Below are 27,868 nucleotides of genomic sequence, written 5' to 3'. Positions count from 1 at the left end.
CGAGTTACGGGTCACCTGCACACGCGCGTGCGGATTTTAAAATCTGGCATGCTTGTGCACACAGCCATCGGATTTCATAACATGCGCCTTGTGGCTCGAGCATGTTATAAAATTGGCACTTCCATGTGTGTGTGCTGGGAACCGTGTGCACATGGACACGTACGCAGACTTTTTAAAATCAACCCCTAAGTGAATCCTCAGAAGGACTGAAGCTTGAGGAATGGATATTTCTATGGAGGTTCAACATTGTCTAGTCTGGTTGTCATCCACTCTTAAATTAACTCTAAAATCCCAGAATGAATCTGTACCTGTTTGAATTTTGACAAGCAATTCCATGGACCACAATGAATTCACGTACTCTGAAAATAGTTTCACTTTTTTAAGAATGATTATGTATGAAAATTTTGGTTATGACAAAATGGACTCCTACTTCCCCATAGTAGGCCAACATGAAATAAACTGAGTGTGTGGCCAAGGGAAGTGGTTTAGCACAAAGAAGTTTCAAAAACTTAATATTTTGTCAGGCATGAACTAAGGGCTAGAGCAAAAAAAAGGGTAGGCCAACTTAATTATTTTGTTTGTTTTAACTGTTATCTAAATTATATAAACAAAAATTATTTGCATTACCTATTAAATAAATATCACTGAACAAAAAGGAAAATAGATGAGTGCATTAGCTACTGTACCATTATTTTTTTCACTTTTTAGCATTTTAAACTCAGTGACTTTCATGGCGTTTGACATTTGGAAAGGTTTCTAAGAAGCTTATCTTCATCAAATGGGAATATATATTTTTTTTAAGAACATAATTGTAGGTTTTAAAATATTTTCTTGAAAGAGTGACCAAAAGTCATCCATTTGAAGCTGTGGCTGCTAAAACAAAATAACTGCTACTTTGGTGATATACCAGCAGCCCTCAGCATTTTCTATTAATTGCTATGTTATTGTATTAAATAGTAAGTTAACCACAATCAATTAGGCATCAATTAATAGCTTTTTAAGCACAAGAATGTCCGTATGCTTAATTCATGCTTTACAATGTGAACTTCAAATGCACAATTATCTACTGGGTAATGCTGATAAAAAATCAGTTATGGGAATCTGATATAGTCTGTAATTTAAAACCTGTAGGAACTAGGACTTATATTAAGTTGAAATAGTAAATGGTTCAAGTTTATGGGTAAAATGAAAGTCATCATCTTGCTTTATAAATATTTTCAGAAATCCAAACTGTCTCCAGCTTTTTAAATACTTTCACCATTGATCAGTGAATCTCAAACTCATTTCTAGACAGGCCAAGGTTTGTCAATCAGCTCACTAGATATGTGGCTAGGCCAACAAACCTCTGGGGGCAGTAAGTTGGCTGAGATTTTCTGCCTTTCAGCTGTGCTGAATAGGGATGTGAATCATTTTTCAACGATTAAAATTATCGTCCGATACTTATAATATCGTCTTAAATCATTAAGAAACAGAATTCAATAGAAATTCTAACGATTTATCGTTAAAAATCGTTAAATCGTGTTAGTGCGCACTAACGGGAGTTAGTGCGCACTAACCGGGAGTTAGTAAAGGTCAGTAAGGTCAGTAAGGAATGAATATGTATTCCTATTGGCTGGCTGCCCTCTTATCTATTGATGTTACCAAGGTTCCCACTGAGATGATGGTTGGGGGGATGGGAAATGGAAATGCACTAAATGGAAATGGAAACTCACTAAGAGTAACAGAAAATGATACAAATTGACACTTTTCAGGTCAGTTAGGAATGAATATGTATTCCTATTGGCTGGCTGCCCTCTTATCTATGTTACCAAGGTTCCCACTGAGGTGATGGTTGGGGGGATGGGAAATGGAAACTGTTGGTAGCTTGACAAAAAAAGTGATCAGTCAATATGACTAGAACTTGTGCCCTATTTCTGGTACCGGGAGTGTTGTGATCTTCCTGCATGCAGTGCCATATCCCTGATACTGGGAGTGTTGTGATCTTCCTGCACACAGTGCCCTATCCCTGATACTGGGAGTGTTGTGATCTTCCTGCATGCAGTGCCCTATCCCTGATACCAGGAGTGTTGTGATCTTCCTGCACTCAGTACCATATCCCTGATAATGGCAGTGTTGTGATGGCAGCTGAGATTCAATGCCAAGAAGTGCAAAGTCATGCATATGGGGAGTGGAAATCCGAATGAACTGTATTCGAAGGGGGGGGGGGGGGGGGGAAGGCTGATGTGCACGGAGCAGGAGAGGGACCTTGGGGTGATAGTGTCTAATGATCTGAAGTCGGCTAAACAATGTGACAAGGCGATAGCTAAAGCCAGAAGAATGCTGGGCTGCATAGAGAGAGGAATATCGAGTAAGAAAAGGGAAGTGATTATCCCCTTATACAGGTCCTTGGTGAGGCCTCACCTGGAGTACTGTGTTCAGTTCTGGAGACCGTATCTTCAAAAGGACAAAGACAAGATGGAGGCGGTACAGAGAAGGGCGACCAGGAAGGTGGAGGATCTTCATCGGATGACATACGAGGAGAGATTGAAGAATCTAAATATGTACACCCTGGAGGAAAGGAGGAGCAGAGGTGATATGATACAGACTTTCAGATACTTGAAAGGTGTTAATGATCCAAAGACAACGACAAACCTTTTCCGTAGGAAAAAAATCAACAGAACCAGGGGTCACGATTTGAAGCTCCAGGGAGGAAGATTCAGAACCAATGTCAGGAAGTATTTCTTCACGGAGAGGGTGGTGGATGCCTGGAATGCCCTTCCGGAGGATGTGGGTGAGGACCAGAACTTGAAGGACTTCAAAGGGGCGTGGATAAACACTGTGGATCCATAAAGTCAAGAGGCCGCCAATGAAGAGTGGGTGACTCCCCAGAATGATGGCTACTGCCTGGAGACAATACCCTTATTAAATAAACATACACATGCTTACTGGGACTCCAACATCGCTCTAAGCTTCAGCAGCAAGAGGAAATGTGGAAAAAATGACTCACACTCACAAAGAGGGGAGTAGCTGGCTTGTTACGGCGGTTACTACCCCAAATCAAATAAGCCTGATACTTCACTTTCACTTTCAATCTTCACTTTCAATGCATATACAGCATAGTTCTCTGCTTCAACGGCAGGGGAAAAGAAAAACTGATACTTCACACATCCAGCAGAGCTCTCTGCTTCAACGGCAGGGGAGAAGAAAAGAGGGTTCGCACTCACAAAGCGGGGAGTAGCTGGCTTGTTACGGCGGTTACTACCCCAAAACAAATGTGCCTGATACTTCACTTTCGATGGATATCCAGCATGGATCTCTGCTTCAACAGCATGGGAGAAGAAAAACAACCAATAAGGGCTGTATAACATAGTCTGGGTAAAACAAATAAGCATGGGTGTAGCTTGCTTATTGCGGCGGCTACTACCCCTAACTAATCAAGCTAGATATTTCACTTGGATGCAGCTCCATCACTGCTCTCTACATTAAAGGTGGGGGTGGAAGGGAGATAGAACCAAGAGCTAAGAGAAACAGTTAAGTATGAGAGAAAAGAATGTGTGAAGCTTGCTGGGCAGACTGGATGGGCCATTTGGTCTTCTTCTGCCGTCATTTCTATGTTTCTATGTTTCTATGTTTCCTGCATGCAGTGCCCTAAATACCAGGAGTGTTGTGATCTTCCTGCACACAGTGCCCTATCCCTGATACTGGGAGTGCCCTATCCCTGATACCGGGAGTGTTGTGATCTTCCTGCACACAGTGCCCTATCCCTGATAATGGCAGTGTTGTGATCTTCCTGCATGCAGTGCCCTATCCCTGATACCAGGGGTGTTGTGATCTTCCTGCACACAGTGCCCTAACCCTGATACCAGGGGTGTTGTGATCTTCCTGCACACAGTGCCCTATCCCTGATACTGGGAGTGTTGTGGTCTTCCTGCATACAGTGCCCTAAATACCAGGAGTGTTGTGATCTTCCTGCACACAGTATCCTACCCCTGATACTGGGAGTGTTGTGATCTTCCTGCATGCAGTGCCCTAAATACCAGGAGTGTTGTGATCTTCCTGCACACAGTGCTCTATCCCTGATACTGGGAGTGCCCTATCCCTGATACTGGGAGTGTTGTGATAGTCCTGCACACAGTGCCCTATCCCTAATACCAGGAGTGTTGTGATCTTCCTGCACTCAGTGCCATATCCCTGATAATGGCAGTGTTGTGATCTTCCTGCACACAGTGCCCGAACACTGATACCTGGCGTGTTGTGATCTTCCTGCATGCAGTGCCCTATCCCTGATACCAGGGGTGTTGTGATCTTCCTCACACAGTGCCCTAACCCTGATACCATGGGTGTTGTGATCTTCCTGCACACAGTGCCCTATCCCTGATACCGGGAGTGTTGTGATCTTCCTGCACTCAGTGCCATATCCCTGATACTGGGAGTGTTGTGATCTTCCTGCACACAGTGCCCTAACCTTGATACCTGGAGTGTTGTGATCTTCCTGCATGCAGTGCCCTATCCCTGATACCAGGGGTGTTGTGATCTTCCTGCAAACAGTGCCCTAACCCTGATACCAGGGGTGTTGTGATCTTCCTGCACACAGTGCCCTATCCCTGATACCAGGAGTGTTGTGATCTTCCTGCACACAGTGCCCTATCCCTGATACTGGGAGTGCCATATCCCTGATACCGGGAGTGTTGTGATCTTCCTGCACACAGTGCCCTATCCCTAATACCAGGAGTGTTTGATCTTCCTGCACTCAGTGCCATATCCCTGATAATGGCAGTGTTCTGATCTTCCTGCACACAGTGCCCTAACCTGATACCTGGAGTGTTGTGATCTTCCTGCATGCAGTGCCCTATCCCTGATACCAGGGGTGTTGTGATCTTCCTGCACACAGTGCCCTATCCCTGATACCGGGAGTTTTGTGATCTTCCTGCACTCAGTGCCATATCCCTGATACTGGGAGTGTTGTGATCTTCCTGCATGCAGTGCCCTAAATACCAGGAGTGTTGTGATCTTCCTGCACACAGTACCGTATCCCTGATACTGGGAGTGTTGTGATCGTACTGCATGCAGTGCCCTAAATACCAGGAGTGTTGTGATCTTCCTGCACACAGTGCCCTATCCCTGATACCGGGAGTGTTGTGATCTTCCTGCACTCAGTGCCATATCCCTGATACTGGGAGTGTTGTGATCTTCCTGCATGCAGTGCCCTAAATACCAGGAGTGTTGTGATCTTCCTGCACACAGTGCCCTATCCCTGATACCAGGAGTGTTGTGATCTTCCTGCACACAGTGCCCTATCCCTGATACTGGGAGTGCCCTATCCCTGATACCAGGAGTGTTGTGATCTTCCTGCACACAGTGCCCTATCCCTAATACCAGGATTCTTGTGATCTTCCTGCACTCAGTGCCATATCCCTGATAATGGCAGTGTTGTGATCTTCCTGCACACAGTGCCCTAACCCTGATACCAGGGGTGTTGTGATCTTCCTGCACACAGTGCCCTATCCCTGATACCAGGGGTGTTGTGATCTTCCTGCACACAGTGCCCTATCCCTGATACCAGGGGTGTTGTGATCTTCCTGAACACAGTACCCTAACCCTGATACCAGGGGTGTTGTGATCTTCCTGCACACACTGCACACAGTGCCCTATCCCTGATACCGGGAGTGTTGTGATCTTCTTGCACACAGTGCCATATCCCTGATACTGGGAGTGTTGTGATCTTCCTGCATGCAGTGCCCTAAATACCAGGAGTGTTGTGATCTTCCTGCACACAGTGCCCTATCCCTGATACCGGGAGTGTTGTGATCTTCCTGCACACAGTACCCTATCCCTGATACCAGGGGTGTTGTGATCTTCCTGCACACAGTGCCCTATCCCTGATACCAGGGGTGTTGTGATCTTCCTGCACACAGTGCCCTAACCCTGATACCAGGGGTGTTGTGATCTTCCTGCACACAGTGCCCTATCCCTAATACCAGGAGTGTTGTGATCTTCCTGCACACGGTGCCCTATCCCTGATACCGGGAGTGTTGTGATCTTCCTGCATGCAGTGCCCTATCCCTGATACCGGGATGTGTGCAAGAAGATCACAACATCCCTGGTATCAGGGATAGGGCACTGCGTGCTGGAAGATCACAACACACCTGGTATCAGGGTTAGGGCACTGTGTGCAGGAAGATCACAACACCCCTGGTATCAGGGTTAGGGCACTGTGTGCAGGAAGATCACAACACCCTTGGTATCAGGGTTAGGGCACTGTGTGCAGGAAGATCATAACACCCCTGGTATCAGGGTTAGGGCACTGTGTGCAGGAAGATCATAACAACCCTGGTATCAGGGTTAGGGCACTGTGTGCAGGAAGATCACAACACTCCCATTATCAGGGATATGGCACTGAGTGCAGAAAGATCACAACACTCCCGGTATTAGGGATAGGGCACTGTGTGCAGGAAGATCACAACACTCCTGGTATTTAGGGCACAGCATGCAGGAAGATCACAACACTCCCAGTATCAGGGATATGGCACTGAGTACAGGAAGATCACAACACTCCCGGTATCAGGGATAGAGCACTGTGTGCAGGAAGATCACAACACTCCTGGTATTTAGGGCACTGCATGCAGGAAGATCACAACACTCCCAGTATCAGGGATATGGCACTGAGTGCAGGAAGATCACAACACTCCCGGTATCAGGGATAGGGCATTGTGTGCAGGAAGATCACAACACCCCTGGTATCAGGGATAGGGCACTGCATGCAGGAAGATCACAACACTCCAGGTATCAGGGTTAGGGCACTGTGTGCAGGAAGATCACAACACTGCCATTATCAGGGATATGGCACTGAGTGCAGGAAGATCACAACACTCCTGGTATTAGGGATAGGGCACTGTGTGCAGGAAGATCACAACACTTCCGATATCAGGGATAGGGCACTCCCAGTATCAGGGATAGGGCACTGTTTGCAGGTAGATCACAACACCCCTGGTATCAGGGTTAGGGCACTGTGTGCAGGAAGATCACAACACCCCTGGTATCAGGGATAGGGCACTGCATGCAGGAAGATCACAACACTCCAGGTATCAGGGTTAGGGCAATGTGTGCAGGAAGATCACAACACTGCCATTATCAGGGATATGGCACTGAGTGCAGGAAGATCAGAAAACTCCTGGTATTAGGGACAGGGCACTGTGTGCAGGAAGATCACAACACTCCCGGTATCAGGGATAGGGCACAAGTTCTAGTCACATTGCCTGATCACATTACTTTTTTTGTCAAGCTACCAACTGTTTCCATTTCCTATCCCCCATATTTTGTCAGTTGCAACCTTGGTAACATGAATAAATAAGAGGGCAGCCAATAGGAATACAGATTAATTCCTAAACTGACCTTAATTGACCTGAAAAGTGTCAAAATGTATCATTTTCTGTTAGTGCGCACTAACAATGGTTAGTGCGCACTAACTCCAGTTAGTGCGCAGTAATCGGAAAAAAACAATTTTTTTACTAAAAAATCGTGCCAAACACGATTTTCTTCTCCTGCCAGACGATTTCAATCGTTAAGACGATTGGGAACACGATTCACACCTCTAGTGCTGAATATCACCCGGCAGAAAGAAGCCATCTGCTTCCTGATTTGGCCCCTCCCTCCAGGCAGGGCTGGTGCTTCTATTAGGCAAACTAGGCAGTTGCCTAGAGCGCCAAGATTTGGAGATGGCAATATTATCCCAGTGAGAGATCTAGAGGTGTGCTGCACCAGAGCCAATACTGTCAAAGAAGGGAGCACTATACTGGAACCACTGCTGCCAGTAGTTAAGATGGGGAAGGAGGGGTGAATGATCAAAAGTTCGCCTAGGGCATCAAATATGCATACTTCCAGGTAGAACGCAGGGAACAGGTTGAACCCAGAGCAAGCATAGGAGAGCAAAGAAGAGCTACTCTGTACCCTCATCCAGCCCTCCCTCCTGTCAATAAAGGTCAGGACTACAATGGGTAGGTTGGGTATAGACAGAGCAAAGGGGGTTCATTTTAGAGAAGTTAGTTTGGGCTGAGTGGGGGGGGGGCTCATTGGGGAGTTGAGGATAGAGGCTGGGGGAGAGAGGGCATCAGCTGGTAGATATGGATCTGTGATAAGAGAGAAGGGAATGGGGGAGAGGCAGTGTTTGTGTGAGAGAGAAGGCATTGGTGCTGGGTGTGCATGTATGTTTATATTCCTGACGGGGTGGGAGGTTAGCAAAAGGATACTTGACTCCAACCTTCCCCAACTGCCCCACACCCCAACTGCAATTCAGATCTTCTCTCCTTTGAACACTCATTCTACCCCCCAGATCCTAGAATCCACTGTCCAATTCCTCCTATTCTTTGCTTCTCTTTCTCAGTCCCAGGACTGCACTCCCTTGAAGGAGGTACAGAAGTTTTTACCACTGTAAGCAATGAAATATGAATTTTGACCCCACTAGAGGAACTCTGACTTCATAAAATGGATGCTGACATGTATGTTGCAACAGAAAAATCAAGATGAGGAACTTTTGACCAGAATGACAATATGCGCCCAGGTTAACTTAAGGGCTATAGCTTTTTTCCAAACAATGAGCTAACATTACCCAGGATAGGGACAAGTCACAGATGCAAAAACAACCCAAATCTGCCTGGAGATGAAAAATATCATACAGATCAGGCCACAGAAAAGCGCTGATACCACAAGACAGCTCGCAGGCCAAGAGGTTGCAGGACCGAGATCAGACCCTTGTCTGGAGTCATCACTCAGCAGGAGCAGTGAACTCCCACACCCCCACCCCCTGGTCGGAAAGGGGGCCAGCAGACTAAAATGGAGAAATGACCCCATCTGTCCCACTGCTTGACTATGCATGAACTTCTTATATATTTATGTTTTGCCTGTTAAAAGCAGCTAGGTAGAGGGCTCAGGGAGCTGGTGAAAGAAGAACCATTAACACCCAAAGATTTATTTATTTATTTATTTTATTTAAAATCTTTTAATATACCGATGCTCAAGACGCGGTCTTATCGTACTGGTTTACAATGAAACTAGGGGGAAAACCAATTAACAATAAGTTGAAGGTTGAAGATGACACCCGAGACAGTACCCCCCACCTCTCTCTGCAATGAAACAGATGCGCTCCAGTGTTCTGTGCATGTAAGAGGCCCTGCTTTTATCTGGCTGTTCATATAAAACCTATCTTTTTCTTCTCCAGGGCTTAGCCTAGCAAGTGACTAGGGCCAAGAATACTTGTTCGTTCGACAGAGATTCCCTCCTCAGAGACGACTTCAGGGTGAAATGGAAGGTCACCTCCTAAAGTTATGGGGTTAATTAGCTAGTTATGTTTATTAATATATCCTAATCAAGTCAAGGTCTCTGATATGTTAAGTTTATTAATGATGCAGAGCTTTACTCAGTATAAACCCAATGCTAAGCAGCAAGGACTGTAGAGACATGTATTGTCTATTTTATTCTAACTCCTAAACCTGAAAAGTCTGATAAATAAAAGTCTGATTCTGTGGAAAACTCCTTGGTCTTTTCTGAGCTATTTGGATTGCATAGGTATAGGAGGTGATAGAGGTAATTGTCTGTAGCACCACCCATCCTGACAAGTGTGGGGGAGAGGGAAGGAGGTGTGCTGTTTCAGACAGGTTACAGCAGTGGTCCCCAACCCTATCCTGGGGGCCCACCAGCCAGTCTGGTTTACAGGATATCCAAAATGAATATGCATGAGAGAAAATGTGCATACATTGCCTCCATAACATGCACATTTTCTCTCATGCATATTCATTGTAGATATCCTGAAAACCGGACTGGCAGGTGGGCCCCCAGGACAGGGTTGGGGACCACTGGGTTACAGAACACTCTTGTATTGCTTACACCATTTCCCTCTTCTTCCCCCATCCCCAGTCCTCCTATATTCTAATCCCATTCTTGGTCCTCCTCCCTTCCTCTTCCCATCCCTGTTACTCTTCCCCTCTCCTTCACCTCCCCTCATCATTGATTTCTCCTTCCTGTACTGATACTTGAGCTCCTCTTTCCTCATGCAATAAAAACAAAATTGTAGGGAGAAGAGGTATGAGCTCCAACTGTTGGGATTCCCGGCCGCGGGTGTCCACAGCTGGGCTCTTCCTTACCTTCTGGCTCGCCCCCAGCAGTGTGGTCTGCTCCGCTTCACCCCGGGTCATGTCAGGGCCTCCTCACGGTGTTTGCTTCACGAGGAGGATGCCACCAGCATTGTCGGGCTGTCCCGCCCCTAGGCGCATGTGTGTGCAATGGCCCGGGATTTAAAGGGGCCATGGCAGGAAACCTTGGCCCGGCCCACTTCATCATCAAAAGCCTATTTAAGGTCCCTTCAGCCTTGCCTTGGCAACAGATCAACTCACCAAGTAGCTAGTTGTTGATCCTGCTTGTTCCTGACATTTTCCCAGTGTTCCTGCGTGTTCCTGCCTGCTTGTTCCAGCTCCGTTCCTGTGTTCCTGCCTTCCTGCCTGTTCCAGCTCCGCTTCTGCTTCCAAGTTCCAGTTTCTGTTTGCTTGATTCTCTGGTTTGACCTTGGCCTGGCTCCTGGTACCTTCATCTGATGCCCATCCTGATCCTTGGTTTGTCTTCCGGCTTCATCTGTCTTCCGCCTGCCCTGACCATTGGCTTGCCATCTCGTTTCGCACCTCCGCTGCCAGCCTAGACTCCTGGTTCATCTCCGACCACCCCAGTCTTCAGCCTGCCTCAACTTGGTCTGTTCTTCTGATTCCTCTTCGCCAGGAGACCCTCGCATAAGTCCTGCCGGCCCTGGAACCCAAGGCCTCAACCTGAGGGGAATGTGGGCTGGTATAGGTGAAGGTCCAGTCTGGACTCCTGGCTCTGTACAGCCTGCTGGCTATGAGTACAACTGCAGGCTTCCCTTCAGTGGACCCTCTTACATTCTAGCTGGTCCAAGGGTCCACGTGCACAACACAACTCCACCTCACTTTATGTATGTACATACTATTTACTAGGGATGTGCTTCGTTTTTTTATGCTGGGTCAGGCTACAGGTCAGGTGACCGTGGAAAACTTCATTTTCCAATGGGTTGTTTCTTTTTTCATGGCAATGTTCGCCGAAAAAAAATAAACCACCCCAACCCTTCAAATTTAGTTAATTACAACCCCTCACCCTCCCGACCCCCCAAAAACTTGCCTAAAGTCCCTGGTGGTCCAGCGGGTGTCCCGGTAGCGATCTCCTGCTCTCAGGCCGTCGGCTTCAAGTAAACAAAATGGTACCACTGGCCCTTTGCCCTTACCATGTGACAGGGGCTACCGGTGCCATTGGTTGGCCCCTGTCACATGGAAGGAGCAATGGATGGCCCATGCCATTTTCTAAGATAAGGTATGGGCAAAAGGCCACTGGTACCATTTTGTTTACTGGCAGCCAACTGCCAGTAAACAAAATGGAGAGGATGGTAGACAGACGCCACGGCAGCCAGAAGTCCATTAACAGCAAGAGGAGGAGCAAAAGGAGAGAGGTAGCAGGAAAGCAGCCTTCAGGATGGGATGGTTGCAACAGTACCCCCCTTCAAAGGGCGGTCTCCTCTGCGGGTACCAGGTTTTGGTTTCTAAGGATGCAAGAGATGAAACTGATGGAGCATCTCTTTGTCAAGGATATTAGCCAGAGGCTCCCAAGAATCTTCTTCGGGGCCAAAACCTTCCCATGATAGAAGGTATTCCCAGGTTTTGCCTCATTTGTGGACATCAAGAATAGCTTCGACCTTGTATTCTAGGTCATCTTCTGCATTGATGGATGATGGTTCCAAAGATTTGGAAGAAAATTCACTGATGATGAGTGGTTTCAGAAGTGAAACATGAAAAGCGTTATGGATGTTCAATCCAGGTGGTAACTTCAGACTGTAGGTAACATTGCCAAGACGTCGGAGGATTGAAAATGGTCCAACATAGCAAGGAGCAAATTGAGAGAGGGTAACTTCAGTCTAAGGTGCTTAGTGGATAGCCAGACTTTGTCATCAGGTTGAAAGACAGGCACTTTGGAATGATGAGCGTCATAGAACCTTTTGGCTCAATCACTCGCTTTGAGTAGCATTTCTTTCGTCTGAGTCCATAATTGATAGATTTCTTCAGTAGTGGATTGAGCTGCTGAGGACGTCACTGAGAGCTTCAGTGGAAGTGGCAGTGATGGTGAACGTCCATATACCACTTCAAATGGTGTTGATCCAGTTGATGTTGCTGGATGAGAATTAATGGAGAATTGAGCCCATGGTAACAGTTCGGCCCAGTTATTCTGACGGCAACTCACATAGGCCCGAACAAACTGTTTCAGAGTCCTATTCATCCATTCTGTTTGGCCATTAGATTGAGGATGATAGGCAGATGTATAATCTAGAGAGATGTCGAAGAGTTTGCACAGGGCCTTCCAGAATCTTGCCATGAACTGTGATCCTCGATCCAAGAATATGTGCTTCAGTAGGCCGTGGAGGCAGAAGATAAGGACTATTAAGAGCTTTGCAAGTTTCGAGGCTGAAAGTAAGCCAGGCAGTGCCATGAAGTGGGCCATCTTGCTGAAGCAGTCGACTGTGACCCAGATGGTATTAATACCTCCAGAAAGGGGTAGATCAACTACAAAATCAGTAGCGATATGCATCCAGGGCTCTTCCAAAGCTGGAAGCGGTTGCAGCAATCCCCATGGTTGGCCAGAAGTAGGTTTGTGCTTGGCACAGTTGGCACAAGATGACACATAGAAGAATGTATCTTCCTTGATAGTTGGCCACCAATAATACTTCTGTAGCTTCAGCAGGGTACGGCTTGACCAGGATGGCCAGCCAGCTTGGAATCATGCGCCCAATAGAGCACTTTCTTTCTGAGACGTTTTGGCACGATGGTCTTACCAGCGGGCACAGAATGATAGCTGCTAAGACGACTTTCTTTGGGTTGATTATGTGCTGTGGCTCTTCCGGAATATCTTCCGAGAGGAAAGAGCGTGATAAGGCATCAGCTCTGGTATTCTTGTCTCCGGGGCGATATTTGAGCACAAAGTCAAAGTGGTTGAAAAATAAGGACCATCTAGCTTGTCTATGGTTAAGACGTTGCGCATAGCGGAGATACTCTAAATTCTTATGGTCCGTAAACATGGTAATTTGATGTTGAGCGCCTTCAAGCCAAGGCCGCCATTCCTCAAATGCCAACTTAATAGCCAGGAGCTCCTTGTCACCGATCCCATAATTCTTCTCTGCCAGAGAGAAACATCATGAGAAGAAAGAGCAGGTACCTAAGGACTTGGAATCTCCAGTCTGGCTCAGACCAGCCCCTACACAGAGGCGTTGACCGCTACGATGAATGGCTCATTGGGGTCCAGATGACATAGGCATGGTTCCGTGGAAAAGGCAGTCTTTAATTCTTTGAACGCAGAAATGACCTCTGCAGACCATTTAGAAACATTGGCCCCTTTCTGGGTCATAGCAGTCAAGGGCACCATTAAAGAAGAATAGTTCTTTATAAAGCTTCTATAGTAATTTGTGAACCCCAAAAATCATCTCAAGGCCTTCAGGCTGGTAGCTTGGGACCAGTTCTTGATACTTCTAATTTTTGGGGATCTATCTGGAAGCCATCTTTAGACACAATGTAGCCAAGAAAAGGCACGGTCTTTATGGAATTCACATTTGAATTGCTTGGTGTAGAGTCGGTGTTCACGGAGTCTTAGTAGAACTTGCTTGATGTCTTCTAGAAGAGTAGACAGATTCTGAGAAAATATCAGGATGTCATCTAGATACACTATAACACTCTTGTACAACAAATCCTGCAGAATGTCATTCATCATGTTCTGGAACACGGCGGGTGCGTTGCACAGGCCGAAAGGCATTACTAAGTACTCAAAATGACCGTCTCGAGTTTTGAAAGCCATTTTTCACTCATCGCCACTGCGAATCCGAACTAAGTTGTAGGTCCCCTTCAGGTCAAGTTTCGAAAATATCTTGGCCCCCTGAAGCTGGTCAAACAGCTCTGAGATTAAAGGCAGGGGGTAGCGGTCTTTAATCGTAATGTCTTTCAGACCACGATAGTCGATACAAGGACGTAAGGTATCATCCTTCTTCCCCAGAAAGAAGAGTCCTGCGCCGGCTCTCGACTTCGAAGGTCTAATGAAACCTTTCTGTAAATTCTCCTCAATGTATTCAGACATAGCCTTATTCTCTATTGCAGAGAGTGGATAGACACGTCCCTTAGGAGGTTTAGTATTTGGTTTCAGCCAAATGGCACAGTCGTAAGATCTGTGTGGAGGGAGGATATCAGCAGCTTCTTTGGAAAACACATCAATGAATGATGCGTATTGAGGCATCAGTCCTGCCATCACTGGAGTAGTAGGCATGCAGAGAACAGGAGAAACTTCCTTCAGGCATTTGCCATGACAACTTGGGCCCCAGTGGGAAAGTTCCAAGGAGGATCAGTCGAATTGAGGCTGATGCAACTGCAACCAGGGTAGCTCCAGAATGATAGGGTGCATGGCTTTCTCTAACACAAAGAAGGGGATTGTCTCCGTATGGAGGGCTCCGGTGCGAAGAGTCACTGGTTCGCTGCGATAAGTCACATCACTGGGTAAAGGCTCTCCATGGATGGAAGACAAGAGTAGTGGAGTTTCTAAAGTAACGAGGGGAATCCTCAAATGTTCCACTAGGTGTCGAAGTATAAAGTTGCCTCCTGCCCCCGAATCCACAAGTGCAAGAATTAGGATTGTAGACGGTCTGCAAGTCAGGGAGACTGGTAGAGAGAGCAGAGGAGAAGGCGTGGTAAGGCCTAAGAACAGTCCTCCTGGAGGACTTAGGCCCATCCGTTTCCCAGACGACTGTGGCATGTTGGGACATTGTGACCAACTTGTCCACAGTACATACATAAGCCCTGTCTCTTCCGAAGTCTTACATAGAAACATAGAAATGACGGCAGAAGAAGACCAAACGGCCCATCCAGTCTGCCCAGCAAGCTTTCACACTTGTTTTTTTCTCATACTTAACTGTTACTCTTTGGCCCTTAGTAACCTTTTGGTTCCAATTCCCTTCCAATTCCCTTCCACCCCCGCCATTGATGTAGAGAGCAGTGCTGGAGCTGCATCTAAATGAAGTATCTAGCTTGATTGGTTAGGCTAATTTGCATTGGTTCTTCTCCACTGGCAACAGGTACAGCTGGAACCATCTGAAGTACAGGTTTAGCACGAGTCTCCTTCTGAATCGGTCCTTTAGTAGGCTTGAGCTCTTTCACCTTATCACGAAGCCGATGGTCAATTCTAGTAGCCAAGGCCACTGGTTCATCCAGCGAGTCAGGTGTCTCACGAGCAAGGTATTTAGACCTCTGAAGAAGAGATTTTTCAGGCATCTAGGTTCCCAGCATAAATCTGTAGCAAGAGTCTTGAACTCTATTGCAAAATCAGCCAGTGGTCGGTTGCCTTGCTTCAGGTCCACCAAGTCAGAACCAGCAACAGTCACTCGAGCAGGATCGTCAAACACAAATTTAAATAAATCAATAAATCCATCAATATCCTGCAGTATTGGATCCTTATGTTCCCACAGCATGGAAGACCAAGACAAAGCCCTTCCATCAAGATAAGATAGAATATAAGTAGTCTTGGCGTAGGCTGTGGGGAAGTGTGCAGGCTGCAGGGCGAAATGCATGCAACATTGATTTAGGAATCCTCTGGTTCTTTGAATCTCTCCAGAGAAATGAACTGGAGCAGCCAGAAGTACCATAGTCTTTATAGTTACCTCAGGTAAATGACCTTCATTACTGGAAGTAGCACCTTGCGTCTTCTGTGCTTGTAGCTGATGAAACGCTGAAGTGAGTTTCTCCAATGCGTCTTGTAATTCAGCAGTGTGTAGGGCCAGGCCTGGAATGGCCTGTAAGGCATTGAGCTGTGCCGGATCCATGGAGTTAGCAATCTGTTATAATTAGTGAGGTTTGGGTGGACCCTTGGACACTGTGGCAGCTGACCACGTCCATGGGGGGCAGTCCCGTGAGGGGCCACAGGTCAGGTTCAGCTGAGGACACACAAACACAGAGAGTTTGATCTTTATTTAAACAATGTTGTGTAGCCACCAGAGGAGGCAGTGATGAGTAGCTGAAGAAGCCCGGCTGGGCTAGTATCCCTCAGGCGCTGGAACAGCGACACCTCCGGTAGCAGTGCTGTAGTGGAGAGAACTGAGAATAATGAGTACAGTGGAATGTGAGGGTTTTTGTATACCGTATAATGGACCAGGGGTGGGGAGGGGAGCACGGAATGCCCGATCAGTTGGACAATTGGAGGGTGTGGTAAGGGACAAATTGGAGGCAGAGTTACAGTTAGGGAGGATTGCAGGTCCATTAGAAGTGCCACCTTTCCAGCGGATGCACATGTCTCCGCTGGCCGTCATTCCGAAGAAATCAGCGGGGAAGTATCGGCTGATTCTGAACTTTTCCTCTCTGAAAGGTGCGTTGGTAAATGACTTCATCCCCAAAGAGAAATGTACTGTCCTTTATGCTTCGTTCGATGAGGCATTGGACCTGGTTCGGCAAGCGGGGCAAAATGCCTTCATGGCAAAGGCGGATATCGAATCGGCATTTCGATTACTACCGATTCATCCAAGCAGCTTGCCTTTACTTGGTTTTGCATTTGGAGGGGGCTATTTCATCGATCGTTGTTTGCCTATGGGATGCGCAATATCCTGTGCCTTTTTCAAGGCGTTTAGCTCCTTTTTGCAATGGGTGATGGAGCAACACATGGGAGAGCATCTCAATCTTCACTACTTGGATTATTTCTTTTTTGTGGGAGGGAGGGAGTCTGATTTATGTCAAAGGAAGTTGGAGGGTTTCCTGACAGTAGCAAGAGAATTGAGGGTACCAATTGCGGAAGACAAGATGGAAGGAACAGTTACTCGGCTGACTTTTCTAGGGATTGAGATGGACTCAGAGGCTATGATTTCTCAGTTTCCGGAAGACAAGTTGGTTAAGTTGAGGGACATCGCAGAGGAAGTTAGGCGTGCGAAAAAAGTGAGGTTAAAACAAATACAGTCGTTGATCGTGTCCCTGAATTTTGCATGTCAGGTGGTCCCCTTGGGTCGGGCATTCATATGCCAGTTGTCGGCAGCTACCATGGGAATAAGGGCAAGACATCACCACATTCGCATCGCCAGGCCCATTAGGAAGGAGCTCGGGGTGCAGGAAGTGTTCCTGGACTCCTTTAATGGGGTTCGTATGATTCCTCAAGTCGAGGTAGGGAATCGGGATTTAGAGTTGTTTTCAGATGCAGCAGGGGTGTCGGAGTTTGGCGTTTTCTTCGGGGGGCAGTGGTGTGCGGAATCTTGGCCACGTGAATGGGCAGATAGTGGGTTGACAAAAAACATCACGTTTTTGGAATTGTTCCCTATTGTCACACCAAAACACCGAAGAGTGGTGTTTTGGTGTGACAATTTAGGAGTGGTGCAGGTACTCAATAAGTTGTCAGCATGATGTTTGAGGGTGTCCAGGTTATTGAGAGCTAAGCATGTCCCCGGAATTCAGAATCTCATAGCAGATGCTTTGTCTCGTTTCCAATGGAAGGTTTTTCAGACACTGGCCCCACAGGCGATGAAGTCGCCGGAGAAGTTCCCGGAAGAATTGTGGAACCTTGGGAGGACGATGAATGGAGATTGATCCAGAAGTCCGTGGCGCCGGCCACCTGGGCAGTGTACCTAGCGGGCTGAGCAGCAATTGCTCGTTTTCTGTGGTCAGTAGGGTGGCATTCGTGGCAGGTGCCGGAGGAGTGTATAGTAAAGTATATCCTAAGAGCCAGAAGGTTGGGATATTCTGTGGGTTTGGTGCAGAGTCAGCTCACAGGATTCACATTCTTTCAGATGTTGCAGGGTAGGAGCAATCCGTTGTGTAGTTTCCGCATAAAACAGCTCCTTGTGGGTGGCAGTGGGACAGACAAGGTGAGGGGGATAGAAGAAAACCTATTAGATATAGGGATATGATTCAGGCAATACACCGCCTGCCAGAGGTATGTTGGTCCGAATATGAGGTTTGTTTGTTTAGCACGGCGTTTTCACTGGCTTTCTTTGGAGCAATGTGAATCAGCGAGTTGGTGGCAAAATCAAAAGTGGATCAATCAAATTTAGGGCTATTGGTTCGGCACATGAAGCATAGCAAGGAGGCAGATGAGCTGTTTTAACCTAAATCCAAAATGGACCAGAGAAAGAAGGGGCAATTCATCACACTCCTCCCCGTGGTTGATAGGGAGGTATGTCCATTCAGGCTGATAAACCTATTCATGAGGTTTCGGCCGTTGACCAGGCTTCAGTTCTAGAGGGTGTTGCAGATGGTGATCCAATGGGCGGGATGGGAAGCCAAGTTTTATAGCTCACATTCCTTCTGCATAGGAGTGGCGACGTCGGCCACGGAAGGGGGAATTTTGGGGGTCGGCATTCAAGCTGTTGGCAGTTGGAAATCCAATGCATTCTTGATATACGTAACAGAATAAAAAAAAAATCACAATCCAGGACGGAAACAACCAACAGCAGAAAAGGGGGGAAGGGGGGGGGGAGTTAAAGACTTAGTGGCGCTGAAGAGCAGAGGTATATGCGGATCGGAGGGGGGGGAGGGGAGGGAAAGGAGGGGGTAGAAGGGGCATGTAATGATGCTGTTTTCTTTTATTGCAGAGAGAGGCAGGGCAGTGTAAAGAGCAGGGTGCATCTGGATTGCGGGCCACTCGTTCATTCACCGAGCGCAGAGACGAGTATGGAGAAGGCTCTATGGCAAACATTTGGACCTCAATCAGGGGCAATGAACGGTGTCATGGTTCAGCAAATTGGGAATGTTATGGGATGAATTCTTGCCATTTATGTTGGAAAGGGCAGATATGTGGGGCATACCAGATGTTGTGCTGATTCATTTGGGTTGCAAAGATATCGGGAAGAAATCTTGTCGGGAGCTGATCACCTGTATGAAGAAAGATCTGTCGCAAATTTGGATAAGGTGGCCCAGAGTCTTTCTGGGGTAGTCAGATATCATTGTCAGGCTGCAGTGCAAAATGGAGATGTTATGGAAATCAGGGGCAACCAAGTTGAACAGGCAAATGGGTAATAAGGGAGGGAGAGTTTTGAGTCAGGCATAGATGGGCGTGGTGGGTGGAAGAGGGCTTATTCCAGGGAGATGGAGTCCATTTGTCGGATGTGGGAATGGACTTATTTAATAATTCCCTACAGGATAGTTTGGAAGTGGTCCTAGCAAGGGGATTGAGGCCTGCAGTTGGGGGGAACAAGAACTGAGTAACAGCTTCTTGTTTGTGGCGGTAAACCCGAGCCCTAGTTAATGTGGAAGAATTTGTAATGTTAAAAAGGGGTGGAAGGATGGGGGGGGTGGGCTACTCATGCAGTTGGGGGGGCTGCTGCTCGAGAAGGCCCTGAGTTTGGGGGCTATAGCTCACGGTTAGGGCTTGCCCTCGCTGGTTCGTGGCAGGGCAAGGGGGGGGAAGGAGGGGGCAGTGCTTTACCTCTGGGATGAGGGGTAAAGATGGAAAAGGGGAGGGGGAAGGAGGAAGGAGGAAAGGCAAGGGGGGAAAGGAGAGGGTGGGGCAGTTGATGTGTTATCATGTTAGAATTGTTGTAAGAGGCTCGGGTTTGGAATAAACTGCGGCCTCTGTTTAAAGCCAAAAAGTGGTACGTCTGTTATTGGGGGAGGGGGAAGGAGCAAGTTGTGGACAGGTCTAACCTCCCAGAGTTAATATGTTTCGGGTTTTTTTAAATAATTTTTATCATAAATGACATTTTTAACTGACTGTGCAACTTTTTTTCACTATGTGTTTGTCTTTGGTTTTCTTATTGATAGAATCAATTTAGAATCCCAAGCTGTATATGTTTTCTGTTTAAAACTAATAATATTTAGTACAAATAGAACTAAACATTGTTATTAATGATTCATTTACAATAAAGTAGAAAAGTCCAAGAGAACACAAACTGTATAAAATTTTCTCACCACATGAATCAAGGGAGACATTGTAGTTGTAGAAATAGGTTGATCCAGAATTTGTGAACAATGAATCCCATTTGGATTTGTTCAGGAACTTTATTGATAGGGTCTGTCCTGGGAAATGAATGTATTACCTAATGCTAAATGGGGAAGTATATTCCACCTTAACTGGTTGGGCTCCATGTTGAAAGTGTCCGGAAAATCTTTTCTGTTTTCCTGTCATTACTTTCAGTTTAGCTGGAGCTGCAAACTGCATACATTTCTATACCAACACAGTAAGCCTGTAAGCAAATAAAGCTCAGGCTAATGTGTCTTCTACTTGGATTTTTTTTTCTTTCCTGTGCATCAAGTTTACTATATTTTCCCGTCTAAGTCCTTTGTTAATTGAGGTGCCTATGGCTATTGGCTGAAGTTCTCCGGTGATTTGCATGAACAGAGAGGGGGGGGGGAGTGTCTCTGCTGCTCTCGCACCAGGAGTCAAATGAATGCAGTTTCTTTGGGACTGAACTGCCAAGGGAATGAGAGGCACTTGTGCACCGTAGAAGCGAGCCGGCTTCTGCAGGACGGGCATCACGCGCTGGATATGGGGAGCAGCCGGAGCAGCCGGAGCAGCATCAGAAATCAGCCGGTATGTGTGATTTCATTTTCAGAGCCCTGCTTCGTCTGGCATAGCCGTTTACCTTTATTCTGTCAGCCTAGGAAGCTGGGTAAGAATGAAACGCAAATCCTTAAAACCTGTGCAGATTAACACTGTACTTAAATGTAAACTTTGTAGAAAAGGAAAAAAAAAAGGAAAAGAAAAAAAAAAAGTGTAGCAGGAAGTGTGGGAAGCAGATACGTTTTAGTAAATGTAAATTAAAAGCCCAGGCGATCTGGTTTCCAAAGGTAATTGAAATATGATTTTCGATTATAAATACACACTAATTTGGAAATGTCTTTTAATTTGCATAGCATGTTTGGTGGGGGTTCAAGAAGATCAGAGGATCTGTATGATTCAGTTTGAGTTTGGATGTTGAACTGGAAGGCTCTTAGGAATTTGTAATGAATGAAGTCATGTATGTTGAGGGTCAGGTAACAAACTACATAAAAATTAACACAGAAAACAAACCGCGGAAACCCTAATGCCCACTTTTAACACCACTGTGGTTTTTGTTTTTCACTGTCCCCACCAGCACTTGTTTCTGTGTATGCTCTTCGTCGCCACTGGACCTTTTAATTGCTTTGCAAGCTACAGCCGAGCCACGGAGCTGTTGTACGCGGTGAATGAAGGACTGCCCGAAGGAGTGCTGATAGGGAATATCAAGGCGGATTTACAGTTGGAATTCTCAGCTGACTCTCCTCTTTCCTTCAGCTTGGCATCGAAGGGGATCAGTGAGCAGTATGTGAGTCTGAGCAATAGCACGGGGGAGCTGTACACCTCGGCCCAGGAAGTTGACCGGGAAGCCCTTTGCCAGGAAAACGCGGGTATGCTGGACTGCCTCCTTCTCCTGGACATCATCATCCTGCCCCAAGAGTATTTCAGGTTTGTGAAAGTGAAAGTTGTCATCCGAGATGTCAATGATAACGCACCTCGGTTCCCTGTTTCCCAAATCTTCGTTTCCGTGCCCGAGAATGCCCCGGTGAACACCAGGCTTGCCATTGAGCACCCGGCTTTTGATCCTGATGTGGGTATAAACGGAGTTCAAACCTACCGACTTGGGGATTATTATGGCGTGTTTACTCTGGATGTGGAAGAGAACGAAAGCGGAGAAAGGACACCTTACTTGATTATTATGGGTCCTCTGGATAGAGAAACAAAACCTGAGTATGTAACCAGTATCATTGCTGAAGATGGGGGTAATCCACCCCTGCTGGGAAGTGCTACTCTGTTGATTAGTATAAGTGATATTAATGATAATTGTCCCTTGTTCTCTGAGTCTCAAATCAATGTGACTCTGTATGGAAACTCCACTCTGGGAACAATTGTAGCTATTGTGAAAGCAGTTGATAAGGACTCTGGATCAAATGCTGAGATAAAATATACTTTCAGTGAGAGAGTTCCTCGTTCAACAAAGGATTTGTTCAATCTTGATGAAATTGCGGGAGTTATAAAATTGTCTGATAAAATTGATGGCAACACTGTCCAGCTGCATAAATTAACAGTACTTGCAAATGGGCCGGGTTGCATCCCAGCTGTTATCAACGTACTAGTATCGGTAATAAAAGTGATTTTCAGACCCCCTGAAGTTGTCCCTCGTTACATTGCTAATGAAGCAGAAGGCATTGTTTACCTAAAAGAATTAGAGCCTGTGAACTCACCAATAGCGTTTTTTACAGTGAAAGATCCAGATGAAAAGTATAAAGTGGACTGCTTTTTGGAGGGAGATGGGCCATTCAGATTGTCACCATATAAGCCATACACTAATGAATATTTGCTAGAAACCACAAAGCCCTTGGACTACGAGATCCAGCAACTGTATGAAATAGTTGTGGTTGCCCAGAGTTCACATGGGTTTCATGTGAAGACATTTATTAAGGTGCAGGTTTTAGATGACAATGACAACTCTCCAGTTTTACTCACCCTGTAGTAGAATTATCAATTGAAGAGAACAATGCCCCCAATGTATTTTTGGTCAAGTTATATGCTACAGATGCTGACAGTGAGGCAAGAGGTGAAGTTTCCTATTTCCTGGGACCTGATGCACCATCATATTTTTCTTTAGATAAAACTACTGGAGTTCTTACAGTATCCACACAATTAGACAGAGAAGAAAAAGAGAAGTATAGGTTCACTGTCAAAGCAAAAGATAATGGATTGCCTCCTAGGGATGCAATAGCTACTGTGATCCTTACAGTGCTGGATAAAAATGACAACAGCCCTAGATTTATCAACAAGGATTTCAGTTTTTTTGTACCTGAAAACTTCCCAGGCCTGGGTGAAATTGGAGTAATTAGTGTCACAGATGCTGATGCAGGACAGAATGGATGGGTAGCCATTTCTGTTATTAATGGAAGTGATATCTTTGTAATAGACACTGGCAAAGGCCTATTAAGGGCCAAGGTGTCCCTGGATAGGGAGCAACAAAGCTCCTATGTGCTATGGGTGGAAGCTGTGGATGGAGGTGACCCTGCCTTATCCTCCACTGCAAAAATAACTATCCTGCTTCTAGATGTCAATGACAACCCACCTCTGGTTCTGTTTCCTCAGTCTAACATGTCTTATCTTTTAGTTCTTCCTTCAACTCTTCCAGGATCCCCCATCACTGAAGTCTATGCTGTTGACAAAGACACTGGCATGAATGCTGTTATTGCATATAGCATTATAGGGAGAAGGGGGCCTCGTCCTGAATCATTCAGAATTGACCCTAAAACAGGCAATATCACTTTGGAGGATGCACTGATGAGAAATGATTATGGCCTGTACAGATTGCTTGTAAAAGTTAGTGACCATGGATATCCAGAGCCTCTCTATTCTACTGTTATGGTGAACCTCTTTGTCAATGACACTGTTAGCAATGAAAGTTACATTGAAAGTTTGTTACGCAAGGAACCAGAAATTAATATAGAGGAGAAAGAACCATTAATAGCTATGGAACCTACTCAGCAAAAAGTGGAATCAGCATCTTGCATGCCTTTGTTAGTAGCCTTGTCAATAATAAGCTTAGGATCAATCATTTTAGTTACTATAATGGGCATATGCATCTGTTCAAAGAGAGACAAAAAGCATCACAGACAAAATGAAAATCTGGAAGTACAAATCCCATTAAATGGAAAAATTGACTTGCATATACTGGAGAAGAAGCCAATGGAGATTTCTAACATTTGATATTTCCACCTCGAAAATTAAGTGCTAATGTCTAACAGAACATTACCCAGACTCGTGACAGAGGCTGAACTGACAGCAGTTACAATGAAGGACCAGTAATTTATAACTTATGCTAATATATTGTAAAAAGCTGTTTACAGATTTTTTTTTACATTAGAAATCCGTTCTTACAAAATTATGTACAGCGTTTTTTTTAATGAAGCATTAGACCTGCTCTCTCTGTATACCTGGGCACCATTTTCAGCTCTCAAAATCCATCAGTGAGCATACAAAGAGGTAAAGGTAAGACAATGGTGAATTACATTTAATTTAAAGAAAGACGTCTTAACCACAAGAGGGCATCAGATGCTGTTCCTAGAACTGCAGAGTCTACTGGAAGAAAAGTAAAGTTAATGACAAAGTATATTTTAAATATTGTATTTCTTACAAGCATTTTAAAGTATAGTTTTTTTTGTGTGAACAAAGAAAAAGGAGAATAGTGGGAGAAAGCACTGGTAAATCAGACAGAATATTTATTACCTCATTACATATTTCAAAAGGCATTAACATGACGTGCACGTCGGAAGTTCTGGTCAAGTAAGAAACAGAACACTGGCATGTCCTAACAACTTGCACAGCATTAAAATGGTTATGTTTTCAATTATGGTATACTTCATATCTTTTCTAAAAATTGTTTGTTTGCCCTGTCAGTTCATTTGCCAGTATTATTGAACAGTTTATCCTTTTTTTACATGTATATTGATTATTGGTATTGCAACCAGGCAAAAAGGAATGGCTAAATCTTTAGCTGTCATATAGTCTTCATTCATAGTTATTTTAACGGTCTAGCAAATGTCTTCAATCATTTGGATATTTTGTGTGATCCTTCTAAGTTTGAACTATCATTTAAAAATATATCATTTCATAATATATAAGTACACTTGGCAGCTAGAATACGACTGATCATTGGTATTTATTCTGAGGACTGGCAGTCTTTGTAAAAAAGAAAACAATAATTTGTTCTTGGCTATCATTCTTTGCTATTTTTTTGTTGGATTCACCCTTGGATGAAATCCAAAATGTTGCTTGTCAGCCTATTTGGAGATTTTCTTGCCAATATGTTCTTTGCTTCATCCTCTGTAACAAAGCAACCGGTTTATCAGTGATGTATCACTTTCACTCTATTGTACAAAGCTGGACACGATCTTCCATGTGGTGGGTGTATCAAATTTATCTGTACAAACAAGGTAAATAAGTATTATGTTTAAGAGAAGTCATATAAATTTTCAGCACCATGTCTTTACTGTACCAAAAGTGTTTATATGTCTCCAAATTAAAGCTTTATATTTTCATAATCTTTATTTCCCTTTCTCTTAATGTTTCACTTATGGATGCAAAACTTTTCATCATCACTTTATTTTGATTTAATTATTTCAAATATGGTACCAGAAGAATTACTGCATCCTAAAATACAACAATTATTGGTTTAGATTTTAGCAGGAGAACACCTTTTAAGGCAGAAACAAAAACTATGATGTAGCCCATGTGCTTTTGGGAGCTCACAGGCCTCTGCTTCAGATGAGGTACTAAAGGCATAGCTATATATGGAAGTCATAATTATGTGAGCAACGAGCCAAGTCACAATGCATACCCAGGATCCACTGTAGAACAGAAGTCAACTTTCTGTGCACCACTGAGTATTTTATTATGTTTTATAAAATTAAATTCTTTAAAAAAAAATTTGAATCATGCACGCTCTGCTTATGAGTTTTGTTGTGACATTTCTGTTTCATACAGAAATAGAAAATTAAGTATAACACGTCTGACTAACATTATCGGACTTTTTGATAGCACGGTCAGCACAAACATTCATAAAGAATATTGTATGCCAAACAAGTGGTTACACAGGAGCTGAGGACAGGCATGTGTGATTATGTGTGTACAGTTAAATGCATTATATATATATATATACTTTGAGTAATGATATAAAAAAATGTCAGTACATCCTAAAATACAGCTATTAGCTTGTAAATAGCAATATAATTAGGTGCAAGATAAGTCAAGTCTTACCGTATACCTCCTAGGCTCCAGTGTAGTGCTTTATTATGTTTATAACATTGTTAAAAAATAAAATAAATCCTTTATAAAAAAAAAAAAAAAGCAGTTTTAGGATCTAAATATAAGTTTGGGCAAAATGATTTCCTCTAGAAATTATGTAATTTATATGTAGGGGAGGAAAAATCCTATGCAGCAGGTCATTTGCAGGAGTAGGCCTGTGGACATTAGTATGCTCAGATTTTCAAGATATCCCTAAAGAATATAAATGAGACAGGTTTGCATGCCCATTGTTTCTTTTGTAAATAAATCTATCTTAGATATATATATATTAGGGTTTTCCTGAATACCCAAGCAAATTGATGTCCATGAGGACTGGAGGTTGCTTACCCCTGGTCACCCAGATGTCTAAAAATAGGTATCTGATGCCAGTACAGGATCAAGGAAGGACGATGACAATGATGAACCTGTCACCACTACTGGGCCTGGGAGAGATGTCACCACTGCTGCCAGCCTGGAACTGGTCTGGGAGCAGATGCTAACAGCATGGCTGGCCAAGGCCCAGGCCTGAGAAGAGCTGTTCTAGCCTAGGGCTGACCCTACCCTGTAGAGGATGAGAGGCTAGAGAGGCTGGGTGAGGGAAGGGGCTAGAGAAAGAAGCTTGAGGGGAATGGCAGGAAAGAGAGTCAGGGGCAAGGGAAGAAGTTAAAGGGAAATAAGGGGAAAAGGCAGGAGACAGGAAGAAGCTTGAGGGGAGGCAAATGAGGAAATGAAGCTGAACGATGGGAGAAGTTGAAAGGAAGAAAAAGAGGTAGAGGGAAATGAGAGAAGTTGGAGGGAGGGAAGGAGAAGAAAAGAGGCTGGGAGTAGGGAAGGGGACAGCAAAAAGTAAAAGAATAAAGAAGCAAAAAAAATAATAACCTAGACAAAAACAAAACAAAAAAAAAGAAAAAAAAATATATAAATGGCCTCCCCACTTCCAAAGGAAATAAAAGGGCAAAAGGTTGTCAAGGGAAAAATTGTTCTTGGCTCCTAAATATTTGATCTGCATCCAAATTTTTAAAATAGTTTTTATCTTGACAGGATCTCATTGTTCTGAATCAGGATGCACTACTTACAGGTGCTGAAAATGTGTAAAGAACTGTTGTAGTTGCATCGTTTACATGTGGCATAGCCACAGGTGAATTATGACGTAATTGCTGAGATTTTGTTAAACCGTGCAGAAAGCAGAATACAGTGCTTTTGAAGCATCTTACTGAACCTGAACTGGTGTGAGAATTCCCGCAGTCCATATCTGGCAAATTCAATCAGAACATCATCAATATTATCACCACATATATGACAGACACCTACATTTTAAATATTTAGCACTGTCTGGCTTTTACAATTTCTAAATCAATTGTCTTCCTTTCTAGCAAATAGAAAACAAATCTGAAAACGACAGGTGTCAGCAGAAAAAAATCTAAAATTAGACCATTGTGCCCTAATACAATATTCTACATGTATAGAGTAATAAATAATTACTCCTTAAATTTTATACCCTCACTGCCCATGAGTATTGAGTAAGGGGTAGATTTTTAAAAAATACGCACGCACGTCCATGTGCGCGCACTACCCGGAGCACACACGCGGACGTGTGATTTTATAACATGCACACGCCAGTGCGAGAAAATTATAAAATTGGGGCGGCACGCGTATGAGGGGGTACTTTTTGCAACTTTCACATGGTGATGCATCGCTGCTTTCCCCAGTTCCCTCCCAGTCCGCTCCAATTAAGGAGTGGACTGGGAGGGAACATCCCTACCCCCTCCCCTCCCTTCCCCTTCCCCTCTCCTCCCTAACCCCTAAATTAAAAATCTTTTTTTTTTAACTTTTGTGGCCCAACTTACTTCAGCTCTCGTGCTGAAGTAAGTTGCACATGCTGGCAGCCGGCCGGCGCACGAGGCTCCGAGACAGCAAACAATGGCGCTGTCCCAGCCTACCTCCTGCCCCGCCCCTCCCCATCCAAAACATGCCCTTTGGCCCGCCCCTTCCAAGAGGCCTGGCACTTGAGCGTGTACCACACGCATGGCTGGGCCTCTTGCAAGATTTGCCCGGTGCG

General features: G+C 44.9%; 1 protein-coding gene across 1 annotated transcript; it reads left to right on the top strand.

The window, feature by feature from the left end:
- The first annotated feature begins 20,357 nt into the window (after window positions 1-20,357).
- PCDH20 (protocadherin 20) lies at window positions 20,358-25,069 on the top strand. The gene is given in 3 exon segments (XM_029603000.1): window positions 20,358-20,556; window positions 21,101-22,484; window positions 22,487-25,069. Coding segments are annotated over 3 exon segments (2,778 nt in total). The 5' UTR covers window positions 20,358-20,409; the 3' UTR covers window positions 23,734-25,069.
- The last annotated feature ends 2,799 nt before the right edge of the window (window positions 25,070-27,868 follow it).

This window comes from Rhinatrema bivittatum, chromosome 5 (genome assembly GCF_901001135.1).
Source record: "Rhinatrema bivittatum chromosome 5, aRhiBiv1.1, whole genome shotgun sequence".
Lineage (NCBI taxonomy): Eukaryota > Metazoa > Chordata > Amphibia > Gymnophiona > Rhinatrematidae > Rhinatrema > Rhinatrema bivittatum.
The sequence above is the reverse complement of the archived record's forward strand: the minus strand, read 5'-3'. Positions and strand labels throughout refer to the sequence as shown.